This window comes from Mus pahari, chromosome 15 (genome assembly GCF_900095145.1).
Source record: "Mus pahari chromosome 15, PAHARI_EIJ_v1.1, whole genome shotgun sequence".
In the NCBI taxonomy this organism is placed as follows: domain Eukaryota; kingdom Metazoa; phylum Chordata; class Mammalia; order Rodentia; family Muridae; genus Mus; species Mus pahari.
The window spans coordinates 70,877,639-70,899,158 of record NC_034604.1 but is presented as its reverse complement, the minus strand read 5'-3'; the positions used below and the strand labels follow the sequence as shown (position 1 = coordinate 70,899,158).

The following is a 21,520-nucleotide window of genomic DNA, read 5'->3' as shown; positions in this document are numbered from 1 at the left end:
GCCACGGAAATACTGTGTGGGGTCATATGTTAACTGCCACAGAAATACTGTGTGGGATCATATGATAACTGCCACAGAAATACTGTGTGGGATCATATGTTAACTGCCACGGAAATACTGTGTGGGGTCATATGTTAACTGCCACGGAAATACTGTGTGGGGTCATATGTTAACTGCCACGGAAAGTAGGGGAAAGAGCGTAAGACTAGTGATCAGTACCAGATCGTGGCGGGTAAGTATGACTAGAAGAGGGGACAGCAGCAAGTCTGTGTCTGCTTGGCCTGAAAGTAAAATGAAAAGACAGCAGTCAATCCTTACAGTCAGATAATCTACAGCCACTCCAGCTCATAGGAGGCTGACACACAGAAACCTTGCCAACCCAGACAAGCCTGTGCTCCTTGAAAAGGGAAAATGAAANGGGGGGGGGGGTTGAGGACACAAGCAAAAGAGACCCAAGCTAAGCTGCTAACCCGTCGTTAACTTATCATTCATATTCACTGATGTTAAATACACAAGAGTAAAGAAAGGGGAGAGGGCTGAGCGCAGGCTGGAGACTGGTGCAGTCTGGTTGCCTGCTCGTCTTGCTGTCCCTTTCTTGGGCTCCCAGGAGACTGTGACACCCCTATGTATTCCTTTGTAAGGTTGGGTCATGGGTGCTGGTCATACCTGTGGATGGCCCTTTAGGAGTCTAGTGGTCAGCACTGGCCCCGCCCCTGTGTAATCCTTCCCAGTGTCCAGCTTGCTGCCTGGAACATGTCCTTGCAGTTGGATGGCTGCTCCAACCAGGTTTCCATCACACCAAATACTTCATAGTTCCCATCAAAGTTTCTTCCTACAGTCCAGAAGCATTTCTGGCCAGGTTTCAACAGATAATCCCATGGCACCTTCTCTGAGTTTTCTCTAAGAGCAAGACCTAAGAGGTCTCAGACACCCTCACCACGAGTCAACAGAGGTCCTTTTAGAATGGTATCCCAAGGCTTCCTAGTGCTGAAAAGGGTTTTCCTGGAGTCTCCCCTCCCTCTGCCAGGGTTGCTCTGACCTCTCCCTCTCTCTCTGACACCGCTGACATGCAGAGGAAGGTCTCAAATGCTTATCACTAAAAGTTCAAGTGCAGATCTTCTGAGCTTCGCTCTGTTAGAACACGACTCTTATCTTCTGCTACTTCCTCTCACTGGAAGCAGAATAGCTCCTCAAACCAAACCAGTTCCCAGGGCTTCATCTCCTGCTTTAGAAAGTTCCCTGGTTTGCTTTGGTATCAAAACTAGCGATAATTAAACATCAGCACTTCAAAAGTCACCACCCAGTTCCCACTGTGTAATGCCAACAGCACCTAGCAGAACATCCCTGTCTCCTGCCCTCCACCTTCCTTCCTGCACACTCCTCATGAGCTCTTGAGAGGCCCTGTGGTCTCCATGAAGAGGCCCCTCTAGCATCCAGACAACAGTGGGCAGAATTCCCCCACGTCCTCAGCAAGCACAGCGGTCTACTCTGGAGAAAAGAGGGAACTTTACTGAAGTGAAACTGACATCATGCTCTCTAAAACCAGGGGAACCACCACTGACACGCAGAGAAAGATCTCAAGCATAGGGGAAGTGGTGGGTTCTGAGGGCAGAGGCAAGGGAGGAGCCACCAGGATGTTGCAGAAATCCCCTTTGATGGGAAGACCTTTTCATAGAGCACCACCCACCCGGCGTTTCCTCTTACCTGTCCATCAACCTGTCAATTTAAAAGATTTATTTATTTTACTTCATAGGTATGGGTGCTTGGCCTGCATGTATATCTGTGCGCTGTGTGTGCGCAGACCACGAGGAGGCTAAACAAGGCCATTAGATCGTCTGGAACTGGAGTTATGGATGGTTGTGAGCTGTCGTGTGGTCGCTGGGAGTAGAACCTGGTCCTCTGCAAGGGTTATGAGTGCTGGTAACCTCTGAGCCATCTCCCCAGCCCCTACATTGTCATTTTTGCAGCATTTATTATGTCCCAGGCATCCTTCTGGATGCCAGGATGGCCAAGGAACTGGGATAAGAGTGGCCTGGTGGAGCTGGCGGGTGTGTGCACCAATACTCTCGTTTACTACAACAGGGGCGTGTGAAACGCAAAAGCAGGACAAGCCACGGAAGAGGGGTCCTGCTCCTCTACTTTTGCCTGCTAATTCACTCTTCCTATAGAGATTAATTCATATTAGCAGTAAAACTTACCAGGTTTCACAATGAGATCCCCATCCGTATTTTCCCCCCTCCCGGCTCTTCCTGCCCTTCCTTCTGCCTTCTGCCCTGTTGGTCCCTTTTCTTCTCCAGGTCTTACTTGTTTCCATGGATGAGAAAAAGCATATTTGTCTTTCTGTGTCTGCATCATTTCGCTTAAATGTGACCTCCAGTTTCATCATCGATTTTCCTGAAAATCCAATACTCAACCAGAGACACTTCTTCCCAAAGCCCTTACCCTGGCTCACTTTGACCCCTCCCTCCAAATCCCCCAGACCAGGAATAATCCATATGCCAGCTCTTCTTCAGCAACTCACAGCCAGCATAACCAGGCACAGCCTTTCCCATCAGGCCTGAGGGCAATCTCCGATGACACCATGATGAAGGAAGCCCCCAGATCAGAGTGGGCAACCAGAATGAAATCTTTTGTTCAAGTACCTGACACTGACCCATTTTTGCTCGTTTTACTACATATTCCCAAAATATGTAGTGCCTCCATTGAGTTATTAATTTCTTTGGAAGACCTGGGCTTCTTACTCAGGGATTCTACAGTCATGAGTACAATGGCTTCCTTTTGCTGAGGAGGAAACAGACACCTGGAAAGATGCCCTTGATGTGTGTCCCTGCCAGGTGCCAAGGAAGCAGGATCAGAAGAGGAAGAGTTTAGACTCTATCCCAGTGTTCTTTCCTTTTTAGATCCCAGCTCCCTGCTTGTGCCATTTGTGTGGTACATGCTGTCTCCCTTTTAAAAAAATAACCAGGTTCAACTCTAGTCCCCATAGTCTCAGGTTGTGCTCTTCTTTGGAATAAGATCACTTCAGATGTGATTAGCTAAGATGGAGGGCACCCTTGATCGGGCACTTCCTAATCTGTCAGAGCAGGCGTCCCTATGAGAAGATAATATAGGGGGCTGGAGAGACGGCTCAGCGGTTAAGAGCACTGAGTGCTCTTCTGAAGGTCCTGAGTTCAATTCCCAGCATCCACATGGTGGCTCACAACCATCCATCATGAGATCTGACTCCCTCTTCTGGAGTGTCTGAAGACAGCTACAGTGTATTCATATACATAAAATAAATATTTTTTTTAAAAGAGAGAGGGGGGGACTGGAGAGATGGCTTAGTGGTTAAGAGCACACTAACTGCTCTTCCAGAGGTCCTGAGTTCAAATTCCAGCAACCACATGGTGGCTCACAACCATCCATCATGAGATCTGACTCCCTCTTCTGGAGTGTCTGAAGACAGTGTACTTACATATAGTAAATAAATAATTTTTTAAAGATTTATTTATTTATTTATTTTATGTAAGTACACTGTAGCTGTCTTCAGACACTCCAGACAAGGGCGCCTGATTTCATTACAGATGGTTGTGAGCCACCATGTGGTTGCTGGGATTTGAACTCCAGACCTTCAGAAGAGCAGTCGGGTGCTCTTACCCACTGAGCCATCTCACCAGCCCAAATAAATATTTTTTTAGAGAGAGAGAGAGGGAGACAGAGAGAGAGAGAGAGAGAGAGAGAGAGAGAGAGAGAGAGAAGATAATGTACAGAAAGAAGTCAAGAGCGTCCCTGTGGTAATGAAGCGGGGCGGCTGGAAACTATGGCGCTGAAAGCCACATGTCAGAGACACCGGATACTACACAAACCACGCTCTTCCCCGGAGTCTCCAAGAGAGGAAGATCCTTTCCCGCCTCTCACAGCTCCTCACTTTCTGGTGTCTAGATGAGGTCCTGCCTTCCTTCCTCTCACCGCTTGGGGGGTGCTTACTGCTACCTCCAGGACTTCCTGTCCCCCACAGCGGTCAGAACCACGGGCCCCACTTCATTACCACCGGAAGCTCTTGACTTGTGTCTTCACGCAATCTTCTCCTAGCGACACCTGCTCTGATGGATTAGGAAGTGACCCTGATCAAGGGCGCCCTCCTGCAAAGGCAGGAGGAGAGGGCCGACTGCACAAGGTCGCCCCCTGACTCCCGCATGCCCACTGTGGCGCATGCACACCCACAGACGAACAAGAAATAACTTCTTCTAAAACAGAAAGAAAAGAGAAACCAATCGGTTCCCCGGTCTGGGATAGGGGTGGGAGCCCTGACTCAAGGGGCCCGAGCGTCCTACCTTTCTTTCAAAAACTCTTCAAACTCCTTGCAGTTCTTACGGCCATTGTTCAGATGTTGGATAATGCTGTCGTAGCCGATGGTGCTGAGAATGTCCGTGCTCTGGTGAGATAAATAACACGGCGTCAGGCCGAGGATGAAGAATAGGTGGGCAGAGGGGGCAGGAAGCCCCACAGTGGGACTTCACTAGGTCACTTTTACAAAGATGGGTGTGAGATCAACAGCTGGGAAGAACAGTTCAAACGATGAGGCTGAAGGGCCACAGAACGGGAGGGACGAGCCAGAGGGGTAAGAGGCCTATGGATGTTTTCTAGTTCCATTTATTTGCCTGCAAAACTCATGATGTCTTCGTTTTTTAAATGTCATCCTGAGTGAGACGACCCAGACCCAAAAGGACATACATGGTATGTACTCACTGATTAGTGGATATTAGCCAAAAAATACAGAACACCCACGATACAACCCACAGACCGTAAGAAGTGTAACCAGCAGAAAGACCCAAAATGAGGATGCTTCAATCCCACTTAGAAAGGGGAAGGAAATAAACACAGGAGGCAGAGGGAGGGAGGGACCTGGGTAGGAGAGGGGAAGGGGAGGGGAAAGGGGAACAGGATCAGGTATGGGAGGAAGGGGACAGGAGAGAAGCCCAGAAGGCCAGGAGAATGGTTGGAAGTAAGCAGTATGGGGGGGGGGGAGATAGGGGACGACCCTCTAGAAAGTACCAGAGACATGGAAAGTGAAAGACTCTAAGGACTCAATGGGGGCGACCTTAGTCAAAATGCCTAACATTGGAGAGAGGGAACTCCAAGAGCCCACCTTCCATAGAGAGACAGGGCCTCAAGTGGAGGGGCAGGGTTACTAACTCACAGTCAAAAGTTCTGATCCAGAACTGTTCCTGTCTAAAAGAACTGTAGGAACAAAAATGAAGAAGAGACTGAAGGAAAGACGGACCAATGACAGGCCCACCTTGGGATCCATCTCACTGGGGAGAGGGAGGTGGGCCACCAAGGCCTGACACTATTCCTGATGCTATGATGTGCTTACAGACAGGAGCCTGGCATGGCTGTCCCCTGAGAGGCCCTACCAGCAGCTGACCGAGACAGATGCAGATTCTTACAGGCAACCATTGGACTGAAGTCCAGGACCCCTATGGCTGAAGTAGGGGAAGGATTGAAGAAGCTGAAGGGGACAGCAACCCCATAGGAAGACCAGCAATCTCCACTAACCCAGACCCCAGGGAGCTCCCAGAGACTGAGCCACCAACCAGGAGCATACATGGACTGGTCCAAGGCCCCCTGGCACATATATAGCAGGGGGCTGCCTGATCTGGCAGCAGTGGGAGAAGATGCACTTAATCTACGAGAGACTTGAAGCCCCAGGGGAGGGGGAGGCCTGGGGGGAGCACTGTCTCATAGGCAAGAGGGAAGAGGAATGGGATGAGGAACTGTGGAAGGGGGGGCAACAACTGGAATGTAAATAAATAAAATAATAATTAGAGAGAGAGAAGGATGAGGGGTAAGGCGTACTCGAGCCCCTCTCTGCAGCTCCACTCACACCTAAGTCAGGCCACGAGAGAGAAGCAGGGAGTTCCCACTCTAGCCTCTTGCTTGCTGCCTGTTCATTCCCAAGGCTTGGCAGGAACTGCCTCAGGCTATGGGGTTCCTATTATTTTTGGGGAAAATAATATTTAATTTTAATTATCAATTTCACGCCCTCCTCTTTAATGCAGTATTTCGATTGTTGCTTGCAAAGCTGGTCAGTCTCTCAACTCTCAAAACTCTCTTCTGGGAGTCTCTTCTGGGTAGCCCCGTTCCCTTCTGGGTAGCCCCGTTCCCTTCTGGGTAGCCCCGTTCCCTTCTGGGTAGCCCCGTTCCCTCTTGTGAGTTCTTCCAATTTGGTGTCCTGAACTCACACAGATGGCCTTTCTGTTCCAGCTATGCTAAAGGTTGGATAGAATACTGTCACCGCCCCTGAGTCCCCTCACAGAAATGTCTCCCTTAATGTTATACACCTCACAGGCCTACAGCAGAAATGTACAGGGTGAGCACTCTCCTGAAACCCCACCCGAATACAGAAGATCAGAACAATGAGGCAAAGCCTCCTGGGGCCTGGACAAAGAAACCCAAAGGGTCACTGTCCCTTTGTAAACAGAAGTCTCCATTCCCACTCACTGAGAATGCTTGATTTTGCTGAGTGATGATATCTGGAAGGTGGTTTCTCTTTCCTCAATTAAAGGAAGTTTAGGTCTGGTGGGGCAAGGAAGCTAGAAGTTCCCGAAAACACAGACATCCCAACTACTAGTCTTAAAAAAATTATACAGAACAGCTGCCCAGTCACTCAGGATCATGAAGAAAGGAAACCATGTAAGAAGCGACTCCCAGGTAAAATGAAATTCCCAGGTAAAGCCAACGACCCAGCACCAGGTGCAAGATGGTCACAGAGCATGAATTGTCTTACTCAGTGCCAGATGTAAGACTGGGAGGGAGACACGTGAGACCCAAGATATACCAGGACACACAGCGCCAAGGGAACCAAGGGACAGGGACGCTGCCAGAGAGTTCAGTGGGTAAAATGCTGGCCACAAAAATGGGAAGAACTGAGTTCAGTCCACAGCACCACACAGAAGTCAGGTGGAGTAGCATGCACTCAAAATCCCAGCCCTGGAGAGGCAGAGACAAGCAGATCCCAGAGCCTGCAGACCAGCAAGCCTAAACGGATCATTAAGATCCAGTAGGAGACTGTCCCAGTGAGATACTGTCTCAAAATACAAGGTGCACAGCTCCTGATAGAGACTGCCAGAGACTGGCCTCTCACATCTATACACGCATGTACCTGCCCATTCACAAAGAGAGAGGAAGGGAGGGAGTAAGGGAAGGAGGGGAAGGAGGGAAAGGAGGGAGGGAGGGAGGGAGGGAGGGACAAAGAAGGGGAAGGGAGGGGAAGGGGAGTAGAGGGAATGGGAAGGATGGGGAGGGGTGGGGTAGGAAGGGAAGGAAAGGAAAGGGAAAGGGAGGGAAGGTTGGCTGGCTGAAAATAAAAATATAACTAGTGGAGTTGGAGGGGTAGCTCAGAGATCTCACACCAGGCACAACTACCTGTAACTCCAGGGGATCTGACATCCTCTTCTGCCCTCTGCAGGCACCCATACACTCAGGATATGCATGTATGCACACGCACACACACACATTCAAAAGAAATCTCTTTAGAACAAATATAAATATATAAATATCGAAATAAAGACATTTTTAAGGAGCATCAGAATCTGTCTTGCAAGTGGGGATGCCAAGCCCCTGGCTCCATCCTCAGCCTCACGATTGGAGCCTTCTGGCCATCTCCACATCTGTAACTTCCTCTCCCACTTCTCCCACTCTGGCCTCAGCTTCTAACCTTTCTAACCCAGCCTCCCACAGGCTGGAGTTGCAGCCATTACACCTGGGAGTCAGTAAAATCCACACACATAAAACAAAAGCTAGGCATGAAGACAGTCTATAACATGGCCATATGAAGAACACGTGTGATTAATACAGTAGGAAAAAGAGGCCAGATACATCATAAGAGAAAGGGAACAAAGGAAGGTGAACAGGTGGAACAGGGTCCTGACATATTCCCCAGGCTGGCCTGAAACTGACAAACTCCTAGCTTAGCTTCCCAGGTGTCAGAATTACAGGCGTCTGTCACCACGACTGGCCAAGGTCCTTTAAAATAACCAGGCTCTGTGTGGAAAAAAATATAAGTGTGTTTCAAATGAAATGACAATGACGATATCATAATTTAAGAGATGGGGCTCAAGCTGGAGAGATGGCTCAGCATTTAAGAGCGCCGACTGCTTTTCTGAAGGTCATGAGTTCAAATCCCAGCAACCACATGATGGCTCACAACCATCCTTAGTGAGATCTGATGCCCTCTTCTGGAGTGTCTGAAGACAGCTGCAGTGAGCAAGCAGGGCCTGATCGAGAAGAAAAAGTGTCTGAAGATTTCTACAGTGCACTTACATATAATAAATAAATATATCTTTGAAAGAGAGAGACAGAGACAGAGAGAGACAGAGAGACAGAGACAGAGACAGAGACAGAGACAGAGACAGAGACAGAGAGGGGTTCAACTGGCAGGTTGCTTGTGTAGTTTGCGAAAGGCTGGTTTCAGTCCCCAGCACTACAGAAGCTATGCAAGGTGGCTCATAGCTGTATTCCCAGCACTCTGGAAGAAGAACCAAGAGTTCAAGGTCAGCTTTGGCTATATCATGGGTTAGAAGCCAGACTGGATTTTACCAGACAAGAGAGAGAGAGAGAGAGAGAGAGAGAGAGAGAGAGAGAGAGAGAGAGGCAGACAGACAGACAATAGAAGTGAACAAAAGAGAGATAACCTAAGCTTTTACTTTAAGAAGCTCAAGAAAAAGAACTAGATAAACTTACAGTAAGTGGTAGAAAAAAAATGTAAAGTCGTGGAATGAAATAAATAGAAATGGGCTGCAGAAATGACTCAGTGGTTAAGAGCACTGACTGCTCTTCCAGAGGTCCTGAGTTCAATTCCCAGCAACCACATGGTGAATCACCACCAATTATAATGAGATCTGATGTCCTCTTCTGGTGTGTCTGAAGACAGCTACAGTGTACTCATATACATAAAATAAATAAATAAATCTTTAGAAATAAAGATAAACAATAGAGAACACTAATTAAACCAAGTCGTCCTTTGAACAGTTAAATAAAATGGATAAGTGGGAGAGAACAAAATACAAATTGCCAATATCAGAATGAAATGTGAACATCAATACAGACTTCAATCAATGGAGATTCTACAGATGTGATAAGCCAAGCCCAGCAGGTGTGGCGGCACATGTCTGTAATTCCAGCACTTGGGTGGCTGAGGCAAGGAGAATTCAAGTTCAAAGCCAGCCTGGATGACACAGTGAAATCTTATCCCAAAACACCCAGAAGATGGGGCTGGAGGGATGACTCAGCAATTGGGAGATCATGATGTCTTCACAGAATAAAAGTTCAGTTCCCAGGACCTGCACCAGGCAGCTCACAGATGAAGCCTGGAATTCTAGGTCCAAGAGAATCACACCAACCTGTTGTCTCTGACATCACCAGCATTTATGTGCACATCCCCACACAGACACACATAGAGATACATACACATATTTTAAAACAATGTCTTACTAGGAAGAAAAAGAAGGAAACATTATAAAGTCTTTTAAAAACACAGATGAGCATGAGAAGAAGCAGATCTCTGAATAGCTCTCTATCTTTACAGACACATAACATTTAAAGCACTCTCCCAGTGAAAGAAAACTGACCCAAAGCACATTCCTGGTGGGACATCCCTTTAATCCCAGCACTCTGGAGAAAGAGGCAGTGAATCTCTGTGAGTTCGAAGCCAGCCTGGTCTACATAGTAAGTTCCAGAACAGCCAGGAGGACACAGAGAAACCCTGTCTCCAAAAAAGAAAAGATAGTAAGGAAGAGAAAGAAAGGAAGAGAAATAGAGAAGAAGAGGGAGGAGAGAGAGGAGAGAGACAAGGAAAGGAAAGATTTTAAATATCATGGTGACAAAAAATATAAACTAGTCTGGAATAGACTGTAGTGAGGGTTTCGATTTCTTTAAAACCCCAGTTATGTTACATGAGTATCCTTTTGCTTTAATCCCAGGATAAGAGGCGGCTTCCAGCAGGTGACTGTGGTTTGCCTGGAGCACTAGCAGGGGTGAGATTTTGCCAGCTGCAGATAGTTTAGTTCTGGGGACTCTGGAGTGGGTGTAAATGCCAGAGCCCAGAGAGGGCCTGCGGCGGCTGCTGTGCCCTCACTGTGGCTGGCCCACTCTGCTACTGTGTCTGCTGGTGCCCTTGCTATTATTGCTGGTTTGCCAGACTGCTAGATATTCTGCTGAGGGAGATTGGACTTGCCCCCATATCCAAGGTCCCTCATCAGCAGAAGTAACTTATGGAGGTCTAGGCCCCCTTTCCCCTCTAACTTTTCTCTCCTACCTAGTGTTGGGGGTGTGGAAGGGATCAGGGTGGAATAATGAAATTGTGTGTATGCATATATATATATATACATATATATACAATAAACACTGATGTTGCTGCAAAATCTCATTACTGGAACCACCAAAAAAAAATGCATTGCTGAAAGAAATGTAAGAAGTCCTAAACAAAGGAAGCCACGCATCTTACATGAAAGTGTGAGTACGATTAAAAAGCTGATTTTCTCCCAATCGCCCTACAGATTCAACCTAATTCTATCAGAATCCCCAAACCTCCTTCTGTGCATGACTGCCATTTGGACCTAAAATTCATGAAGAGTTATGGAGGGCCAGGACTAGGCACAAAATAAAAACACAAGCATCAGTTATTGAACTGTTTTGTTTAGAAAGCAGAGCCAGCACCGGGCATGATAACATACAACTGTAACCCAGCATTCGGGAAGTGGAGGCAGGAGGCTAAGTTCAGGAAGAGCCTTCAGTGCACAGCAAGCTGAAAGCCCGTCTGAGCTGCCTGAGACGCTGACTTGAAGGCTGGAAGGTTCCTACCGCCTGACTTGAGAACTTTCCACGAAGTTCGGTGAAGTATGATAACCAGATCTGCTCAGTAGAACCCTGAAGATAAACAAGTGGAAGACAGAACAGAAAATAGAGACTCATTTGTCTATAACCAACTGACTTTCAGCAAAGGGGCCAAGGCGTTTTAACTCTTTGGAGCAGATGTTCCTGGAACAGGTGTGTAAGCTGGATGGGAGAAGGTCTGCATCCATCTCCTGTACAGAAAAGTCAGTTTGAAATGAACGCGCATTTAAACATAGAGCTAAAATACAATGGCTTTAAAGGAAAACATAGGAAATTATCTTTAAGAACTTGAAGTCACCAAAAAGGAGCCATGGCAGGCTGGGGAATGACTCTGTCTATAAAGCGCTTCCCTTCAAAGCATGGGGAACTGAGCTTGATTCCCAGAACCCACACAAAAAATCTCAGGGATCCACATAGGCTGGGCCTAGGCCTCCCTGCACATATGTAGCAGATGTGCAGCTTGACCTTCGTGTGGGTCCTCAACACCTGGAGAGGGGGCTACCCCAAAAGCTGTTGCCTGTCTGTGGGATATGTTCTTCTAGCTGGACTTTCTTGTCTGGCCTCAGTGGGAGAGGGAGCACCTAGCCGGCAGAGACTTGAAGTGCCAGGGTAAGGGGATACCCAGGGGGGCCCCACCTACTCAGAGGAGAAAGTAAGAGGGTATGGAGGAAGGATTGTGAGAGATGTGACCTGGAAGGGGACACTGAGCAGGATATAAAGTGAATAAGTAAAAGAATAATAAATGTACATTTAAATAGTGCCAGGTGTGGTGGCTCACTTGTAGCCAGTACTGTGAAGGCAGAGAAAGAAGGATCCCTGAGGGTCACTGGCCTACAAACCCAGCCTAGTCAGTGAGCTGCAGGCCAGGGGAGACCCAACCTCAAAAGGAGTGTACAGCACTCCTAAGGATGACACCATGTGTGTGCACGCGTGTGCACACACACCCTCACAGGCATGAAAATGCAAACACACACATCCAGTCTTTAAAGAGTCTTTAAAGAAAAGGAACTGTAGTGGTTTGGGGAACTTAGTAAACCTCCTCTCTCAGAGGAGAGTGGGCACATTGAGGATGGTATGGCCATAGGCAGACTTAGCAAATGGCTAGATATGGAACTCAATGGTAGTATATTTAGCATGCATAAGGTCCCAGGTTTGCCCTGCGAGGACCACCAAAAAAATAAAAGCTCACCTGTGTCTGCTCACATTCCCTGTTAGGAGTTTCTTCTATCTTGTTCATTTGCTTCCAGGGTCCCCCCGCCCATTATTTAAGACATTGAGCAGACAGAATAGCAAGACAGCTCAGGGTTAAAGACACTTCCATCAAGCCTGAGAGTCTGACCTCCATACACATAGCAATCATGTGTATACACACACTACATAAATAAATAAAGGTTTTATTAAGGGTAATGTTTTAATTTAAAAAAAAAAAAATACTCGTTGGCCTCAATAGAAGAAGATGGATGCCCTTGGTACTGCAATTTGATATGCCAAGACTGGTTGATATCCATGGGAGGCTTCCTCTCTTCTGAGAAGGGGAGAAAGAGTCAAGGAGGGGAGGAGAGGGGAGGGGAGGGGAGGGGATAGACTGGGAAGAGAGGAGAGAGAGGAAGCTGCAATCAAGATATAAAATAAATAAGTAACTTAATTTTGAAAATGAGTAAAAAAAAAAATACTGTTAATGTTGTTCAGTTAGCAGAGCACCTGCCTAGTGTGCAGGGTCCTGGCTATGATCCCAGCACCGCATAAACCCAGGCATAGCACGGCATGTCTGCACCCCTGGCACTGGAGGAGGAGGCCAGAGGACCAGGAGCTCAAGGTCACCCTTGGCTATGTAGCAAGTCTGAAACCAGCCGAGACAGTATCTTGACTCAAAATATAAATAGACAGACTGACAGACAGACAGAACTTTATTATATGAATGTACCATAGTTTATGGGGTACTTTCCTATGTATGAGTGTATATATACTCTGCTTTCAAATTTTTACAATGAAAACAGTTTCTAGTGTTTTACAATTTTACTTTAAGGAGACTGGTGTCTGGATGTTCTATTTATTTTTATTTGTTTGCTATGAGGTGTGTGTGGGAGACCTGTGTGATTATTGTCACACACTTCCACAATCGTGTTCTTGTTTCAGAGAAGAACTTCCACGAACTGGTTCCCTCCTTCCATGGTCAGTGGGTTCACAGGTTCACCGTTCTCCTAACCCATCCCACTGGCCTCACTTTTCCTTTTAGCCTTGAGCCTTCCATCTCTAGAGTGCTAAATTGACAGCTGTCATTGTGTTATATGAGTGGTGTGTGCATGTGTGTGTGTGTGATGTGTGCACACATGTGTATGAAGGTTGCCAGGGCCCAGAGGTGGATGTCAGGTACTTGCTCTGTCTTGTTTTGTTTTGTGACATAGTCCCACTATGTAACCCTGATGGTCCTAGAACTCTCTGTGCAGACTGGCAGGTCTTGAACTCACAGAGATCTGCCTGTCTCTGTCTCCTGAGTGTTGGTATTACAGGCATGGGCCAGTACACCCAGCTTGACTTATTCATTTGAAAGAGGGTTTCTCTAGAGCTAGGCTGGTGGCCAGCAGGCCCCAGTGATCCTTCTGTCTCTACCTTAACAATGTTAGAGTCGGGCTGGTGAGATGGCTCAGTGGGTAAGAGCACCCGACTGCTCTTCCAAAGGTGCAGAGTTCAAATCCCAGCAACCACATGGTGGCTCCCAACCATCCTTAACAAGATCTGACTCCCTCTTCTGGAGTGTCTGAAGACAGCTACAGTGTACTTACTTATAATAAATAAATAAATCTTAGAAAAAAAAAAAAAACAATGTTAGAGTCACAAATATGAATATGACCCCACCTGGATTTTTACATGGTTATTGGGGATTTGAACTCATGTCCTCACATTTTTACATCTAGCACTCTTACCTGCTCACTCGCATGCCCAGCCCTGGCTCTGTATTTGAAATTACAGTTTTAAGTGATTATTAGTAATATATAGAATGCTATTCCAAACCTTTAATCCCAGCACTGGGAACTGGGAAGGGTCTAGCAGATCTCTATAAGTTCCAAGCCAGCCTATTGTCTGGTCTACATAGCAAGTTCCAGAGGCACACAGGAAGACCCTGTCCAAAAAGTAAAAAAAAAAAAAAAAAAAAAAAAAAAGGTGGCCAACTCATCATGTTGCCCCCCCCCGTGTGTGTGTGTGTGTGTGTGTGTGTGTGTGTGTGTGATTTCGAATACTTTTGCTTCTGCATGGAGTGGGACATTGTAGGAAAGGCGTTATCCTAGGAAAGGCGGGGAGTCTCTCACAGGACCCCAGAGCTGTGCTGACCTTTTCTTGAAGACTGCTAGAATCAAGGCTGGTTCACGTCAGGCACCTGCCTCCGGGTGTCATGGGCTGACACTTTGGCAGAGTTATCAGAAGCAACCACGTGGGAGGCCGTGGCTGCACTCCCAGTGCCCTCTAACTGATCTCTCCATGGCTGCTCCCATTTCAGCTGCCTCTTCGAGAAGCTCCAAGGACTTGGAGAATCTATGGTTAGCCTGGGACGGACAACGTTCTTCCTTGTCTGTGGATCCCCATCTGCCTCTCACGGGACAGAGTCCCCCATAATCCACAGCTCACCCGCAGCCCTTTCTCTGTTCCCTAATGCTGCCATGTACCCTTTGCTATTTTGGTGTGGCTCGAGTCATGATTGATAAACAAGAACATTTACTTTCCCACTCAGGGGAGAGGCAGGGAAAAAGGTCTCACATTATACAAGTAGCATATGTATATCTCAGGAAGTTTAGACAGTACATAAAAAATGCTAATATTGGTAATTGCTCTCAACACGTGGTGCATATTCATATCCCTCACCACCTCTCATTTTTAAGACGGGGGTCTCACTTTGTATTCTACGTTAATTCCAATTCTCTGTCTCCCTTCCTGCCTCAACCTCTGGAAAGCTAGGACATGCGCCACCACACCGGGCTTCATCTGCTTTTCTTTTCTTTCTTTTCTTTTTTTTTAAGATTTATTTATTTTATCTATATGAGTACATTCAGACACACCAGAAGAGGGCATCAGATACCATTACAGATGGTTGTGAGCCACCATGTGGTTGCTGGGAATTGAACTCAGGACCTCTGGGAGAGCAGTCAGCCCTCTTAACCACTGAGCCATCTCTCCAGCGCCCTCATCTGCTTTTCTCATATGTTCTTGAATAGCATAGTTATTTTCCCCGCTTCCACTTCTGCCTCTTCACAATCCACTGATAAGGACATTTCCATTGACCTGCTGCAGTGAGAGGAGGGACATTTGAACCTGTGGATGTCAATCGTGGCTCTCACCTAGACAGAGCTGTCTGAGGCCGTGGGGGCGAGGCGAACCAATGGTAGGGCTATAACATAATGCTGGAGCAGAACTGGGGTGGAGTGTTCTGTTCTTCACCATGTATGAGAGAAAGCTGAAGGACACAGCCACTATATGGACACTGACTCTGTGTCTAGAAGAACCTGGTTGAGGACACGGGTGGCAGTTTTCCACATCCTCTAAGGTTTGTTTGCTGCTTCTCCGGCTGACTGAGACAAAAAGTTCTGAAGGCATAACAAGCTGTGTTTAGCCTACCGGTATCTGCATTCAATAAAGAAATTCTTATTTCTAGTCTTCACCTCATTTCATCGAAGAAGCACTTGACAAACTCAAAGCACATCATCTCTTTTAATTTTTCCAATGTCTGTCACGTTCCAGGCTAGCCAGTCCATCAATTTGTATCTGCCCAAAGTCATGTGGCTTGCAAACAGAAGACTTGGGGCTCAAATTCATGTGATGTGGGTGTTTCCCTGTTAGAACTTCAAATAAAAGGACTAAGAGACCAAAAGTTGGATAGGATCCCTATGCTCAAATAAGAAGCTGGGGCTGGAGAGAAAAACTCCACAGATAAAGGACTTTCCACACCAGCATGAGAACCAGAATTCAGGTCCCAGGACCCACATAAAAGACAGGCATGGTGGCCTGGCTATGAACTGAGCTTGGGAGACTGAGACAGAGAATCCTTGGGACAAGCTAGCTAGCCAGACTATAGAAATAATCTCCAGGGTCAGCGAGATCCTGGATCAGTAAATAAAGCAAAGATCAATCCAGGAGGACATCTGACATCACACACATGCGTACACAGAGAATCAATAAATAAAAAGAGCCGTGTGGCCAAGTAGCTTGAGCAGACTTCAGTCTGCTTCACAAGACAGAGCTTTGACTCTCGGCTCTTTGTCTTAAAACATTAAGGTCAAGGGTAAAGATGAAGAAAAGCAAGATGGCTTGAGGGTAAAGGCACTTGTCCCCCAAGGATGATAACCTCAGGTCAATTCCTGGTTCTCCACAGTGGAAGGAGAGAAATGAGTCCCGCGAGCTGTCCTCTGATCACACACAGTATAGATATATAAGATAATAATGACATCTATATTGTGAGATTATTATAAGGCTTGAATATGGTTCTCCATATATCGTTGGTATGCCATTTGTTAACATTAATCAACAATAATCCGCCCGTATTTGCAGAATACTTAGGTTGTAGACAAATAGGAAAGGGAGGTCAAGAATGAAGGCACAGGGGAATAAGTGAATTTTCCAGTCCTCGTCTCAAGTCTACGGTTGTCTTTTAGCCCTTAATAAGTAACCGAAGGATTCTGATGACACTGTGTGTGGACAGTGAAAGTCTTTGTGGTTGGAGGCAGCAGCAATAATGTCGCTTCCTGGGTCTCATTTTTTCCCCCACTATGAAGCGTGGAAATGACTCCATCGCACTATTTACGGAGTGTGCTGTGGTCTTTAATGCAAAGCAATGCACATCTGTGCCCTCAATGCCCAGGCCTCAAACAAATTCAGCCTTTGTATGAGGTGCCAAGCACCTGGCCTCCCTGATGAGGGGTGGGGGCTCTCTAGACTTCCAAAAGGCACTAGTGCCAATTTGCATGTTTCTCTCCAAACTGGAGGTTTTTTAATGAAATGCAAACCAGGAAGAGTCTCCTCCAGTCTCTTCCTTCTTCCGGAATCATCTGCCCATCACCCCAACCTGCCAGGCATGCTTCTAGTTTCTCCTTGAAATCTCCTCCAGGCGGGACCCACATCCATTTGCTTTCTGTTGTGGTTGTAGCAGATCTCCATGCGTTCCAGGCCCTTGAAGGAGTAAACAGGCCCACTGCAGCTCAGGATTAGCAGGCCCTCGCTGGGACTGGGGTATCTGCAGTTGACAGATGCCTGGGACGATGGTGGTCTAAGAAGTTCTTGGAGCTTGTGCCTGGAGATCCTGTGTGTGGTAGACATTGCAAGTGTGGACTTCTGATGCCGCACAGAAAGGATGCTGGGTGCGGTGTTTACAGCCCTGACTAAGGGAGGCTCCACAAGCTGCTGGCTCCCTTCGCCTCCAGCTTGTTCTCTATGCCTTCTGCCCACAGGCCACACGATAGGTGAAAGAGACATGAAGGAGCATGGAAGGAAGGGCTCCGAAGCCTTGCGACTAGTGCACCGGCTGGGCGGGTACTTGGGGTATAGCGCATGCATCTCAAAGACTGAAGGAAAGACAGCTGGGAAGGGAGCAGGGACAGTGATAACTGCCTCCCCTGAGTGGGGGTGGGACCACACTGGATGCCACGCAGAAGCCTGTGCACAGCAAGACTGTTTTCATTATTCTCTGGCTCACACGTCGTCCAGCTCACATGGCACACATGAGCTCACTGCTGGTTTTGGAAAGCTTTTTGTCTTAAAAGTTTTTTTAAGTGGCCTCACGGTAAAAGCGCTAAACCCACCCACCAAAATTAGGATGCTACTCAAGCCTTTTCTGTTGTATATTGCTGTCTTGCTTTCGGGGTTTCTGTGCGGGTTGCAGGGCTTCTCTGAGAGGACCAGTGATAGCACAGAGCTGGCTCCTGCTCTCCAACTGTCCCTCGCTCCTCCTCTTCCTCTTCCCCCAGGGCTCAGGGCCAGACTCGTTCCTAAGGTTCAGTGTGCTCCCTGATCACAGCTTCCCTCCCAGGAGTCCTCAGAATCCTAATCTTGTTTTGACTTTTTTGTTGTTTTGTTTTGGTTTTGGTTTTTTTGTTTATTTGTTTGTTTTTGGTTTGGTTTGGTTTGGTTTTTTGAGACAGGGTTTCTCTGTATAACCCTAGCTGTCCTGGAACTCACTCTATAGATCAGGCTGGCCTAGAACTCAGAAATCTGCCTGCATCTGCCTCTGCCTCTGCCTCCCAAGTGCTGGGATTAAAGGCATGAGCCACCACTGCCCAGCTCTTGACTTTTTTTGTAAAGGCAGGATCTCACTATGTAGACCAGGCTGGCCTCACCGAAATATACCTGCCCTGAGTGCTGGGATTAATGGCAGGGCACCACCATATCTGGCTTGTTTTGTCTTTTAACTTCTTGAAGTACCTAAGATGAAGTGTACAGGTGTAATATTTTGAAAAACACAAGCACACAACCTATGCACTCACTGTCTCCACAGAGAAGATCTGTAGAGATGTGGGTTACAAAGGCACACACATTTACACTGTCCCAGAATGTTCTTCCCCAGCCCCTCCCACTGATCTCTAGCTAGCTCTCCCTGGTTCTTACAGCATCATGCTTTGTTGTCTTTGATAATAGAGTCATTAGCTTTTGTTCTCCTTCTTATTGTTGAGCAGTATTCAATCATGTGACTCTAACACAAAGTATCCATGAATCAGCTGTTATCGGGTTTGAGTTGGTTTCATTTTGACACTTTGTAAATAAAGTCCCCACAAGTACAAGTCTTTGGGTGTGTGTTTCCATTCCCATTGGCTAAAGAGTTGATCTCTGGGTGATCAGCTATGGGCATGCTCAGCTTTCTGAGACACTGGCAAACCTTTCTCAAAGTGACTACACAGTTCTGTACTCTCAACATATGGAAGGGAGTTCTGGTGCTGACACTCTTGCTAGTGTCCATAACCCTTGCTAGTGTCGATACTGACTTACTTACTTAGTTAGTTTGTTAGTTAGTTTGTTAGGTTTTTTGAGATAGGGTTTCTCTGTGTAGCCTTGGTTGTCCTGGCACTTGCTCTGTAGACCAGGCTGGCTTCAAACTCAGAGACCCACCTGTCTCTGCCTCATAAGTGCTTCAATTAAAGGTTCGAGCCACTATGACCTGGCTGACTTTTTCTTTTTAATTTTTAATTTTTGTGTATTAGTTTTGAGGGGAAAGATGATACAGGAGAATTGATATAGGGCCTCACTGTGTAGCCAAAACTGGTCTCAAAATGGAATTCACCATCTTCTTGTTTAGCCTTCCAAGAGCTGGAGCTACAGCCACTTACTACTGCTCTCTCTCTCTCTCTCTCTCTCTCTCTCTCTCTCTCTCTCTCTCTCTCTCTCTCGTGTGTGTGTGTGTGTGTGTGTGTGTCTGTCTGTCTGTCTGTCTGTCTGTGTCTGTGTGTGTATCTGTGTGTGTATCTGTGTGTATGTCTGTGTGTGAGAGTGTGTCTGTGTGTGTGAGTGTGTCTGTGTATGTGTCTGTGTGTGTGTGTCTGTGTGTGTCTGTGTGTGTGTCTTGTGTGAGTGTGTCTGTGTCTGTGTGTGTGAGTGTGTCTGTGTGTGTGAGTATGAGGGTGTCTGTGTGTGTGTCTGTGGTGTGTCTATGTGTGTGTGTCTGTGTGTGTCTCTGTGTGTGTGTCTGTGTGTGTGAATGTGTCTGTGTGTGTGTGTCTGCTTGTGTGTGTGTGTGTCTGTGTGTGTGTCTGTGTGTGTGTGTCTGTGTGTGTGTATCTGTGTGTGTGTCTGTGTGTCTGAGTGTGTCTCTGTGTGTGAGTGTGAGTGTGTCTTTGTGTGTGAGTGTGTCTGTGTGTGTGAGTGTGTGTGTGTGTGTGTGTGTATGTGATTTCATGGTGATTTAAATTTGAATTCTCTAGATGACTGATGTTGAGGAACTTTTCAAGAACTTCTTAGCAAAAGAAATCTTTTGTGAGGGGTCTTTTTTGTACATCTTTATTTGTGGTATGTGTGCTCGCATGGGTTCATGTTTGTGTGTGTGTGTGTCTGTCTGTCTGTCTGTCTGTGTATAGGTAGGGCTCAAAGTTGACATCAGAAGTCTTTCTCAATCACTTTCTACCTTATTCCTGGAGACAAGATCTCTCAATTGATCCCCAAGTTCATTGATTGTACCAGTCTCCCCTCTCTGTGCTTTCTGAGTGTTGAAAAGTGGAGGAGAGACATCCTATCCAGCTGACATTTACGTGGGATCTGAGGATCTGAACTGGAGTCTTCACGCTAGCACAGCAAGTTCTTTTAGACTCTGAGCTGTCTCCCAGCCTGAAAGAAACCTCTTTTATAGAGAGAGTGTGTGTCTATGGTGTCCAAGTGTTCTTCCCACTTTTCATTGGATCACTCATATTTTTGTTAATTTTGGAGATGTTTATACAGTCCATTTCTAAGCCCTTTGGCAGATGTTTTTTGAATACTTTCCTCCCTGCCCATGATTTCCATTCAGTTTCTTAAGAAGCTGTTTTAATGAGTAGACTCCTTTTGAGTCAGAGTCTTGCTATAACACAGGCTGGTCTCTGACTGCCCTCCTTCACTCAGCCTCCTGAATGCTGGGGTTACAGACACACACCCCAAAGCCTAGCTTTCCTAACTACATTGCAAATGACTGTGGAAAAGGTAAGAAAATTAACACGAACAACTTTAAACACAGCATTTCCATGGCATTTTCTTAACTCCAGACAAAAAAGCACAAACATTAAACTCCAGCTTGTTTCACAATTATATCATCAACAATTCTGGTCATGCTTTCTATGAATCTTAGAACTGAGAGTCATAGAAAATGGGAACCAGGATTTTTCACAGAGAAGGGAAAGGTGGTAGGCTGGGGCTTGGACACACGAGCTGGTGATCACTGGTCCTTACTGCCACGTGGGTAATACCATGTTGGCAGACAGAAATTGGCCATAGAAGAGTGGTTTTAACACCATGGAAAACTGGCAAATGCTACAAGTCTCATGGGAGAAGGCTCTCACACAGATGTGTGGATATGCGTGCCCACGCATATACGTGCAGAAGGTAGAGGAAGATACTGGCTCTCTTCCTCCAGTGCTGCGTGCTTTATTGCCTTCAGACAGGGTCTCCCTCTGAACTAAAAGGCTCGGTGTTTCCAGTGAGGTTACCTACCCAGGAAACCCTCAGGATCTGCCTGTCTCTGCCTCACAGGGCTGGGTTTATCCAAAAGTGAATGCTGGGAACTTAACTCGTGGTTGCAGAACAAGCAATCTAACCCACAGAGCCCAACTCAGATATGCCATCCGAGCTGCTCATTCAACACCCAGCTGCGTGTCTCTGGGAGGAGATGAAGGAATACAGCAAGTGAAGGAAGCTAGCATCCGTTCTGTGGTGGTGGGACGGATTTGGAGACAACTTACACATATTTCCCAGCTTTGCTGAAAGCGCCTAGAAACACGGAAAAGCGAATGGAAATAACCATGGGCGAGCACGCATCTTAGCGTCTGAACACTCCTTTACTAAAGGAACCAGGACTTGAAGCCATGGCAGATGCTGTCACTGAGACAAGGATTAAATCTGTCAGAGAAGAACCAAAAGGCACTGAAGTGTTTAAAGAGTAGTGGGGACAGGGTCGGGTGTGGTGGCGCACGCCTTTAATCCCAGCACT

General features: G+C 46.8%; 1 protein-coding gene across 1 annotated transcript in view; it reads right to left on the bottom strand.

Annotated features, from left to right (window-relative positions):
- Positions 1-21,520, bottom strand: part of Pstpip2 (proline-serine-threonine phosphatase interacting protein 2) — an 89,117-nt gene that overhangs the window by 43,900 nt on the left and 23,697 nt on the right. The window contains exon 3 of the mRNA XM_021214819.2: positions 4,314-4,414. Coding sequence (XP_021070478.1) covers positions 4,314-4,414 — 101 coding nt within the window. The remainder of the gene's footprint in view (positions 1-4,313; positions 4,415-21,520) is intronic.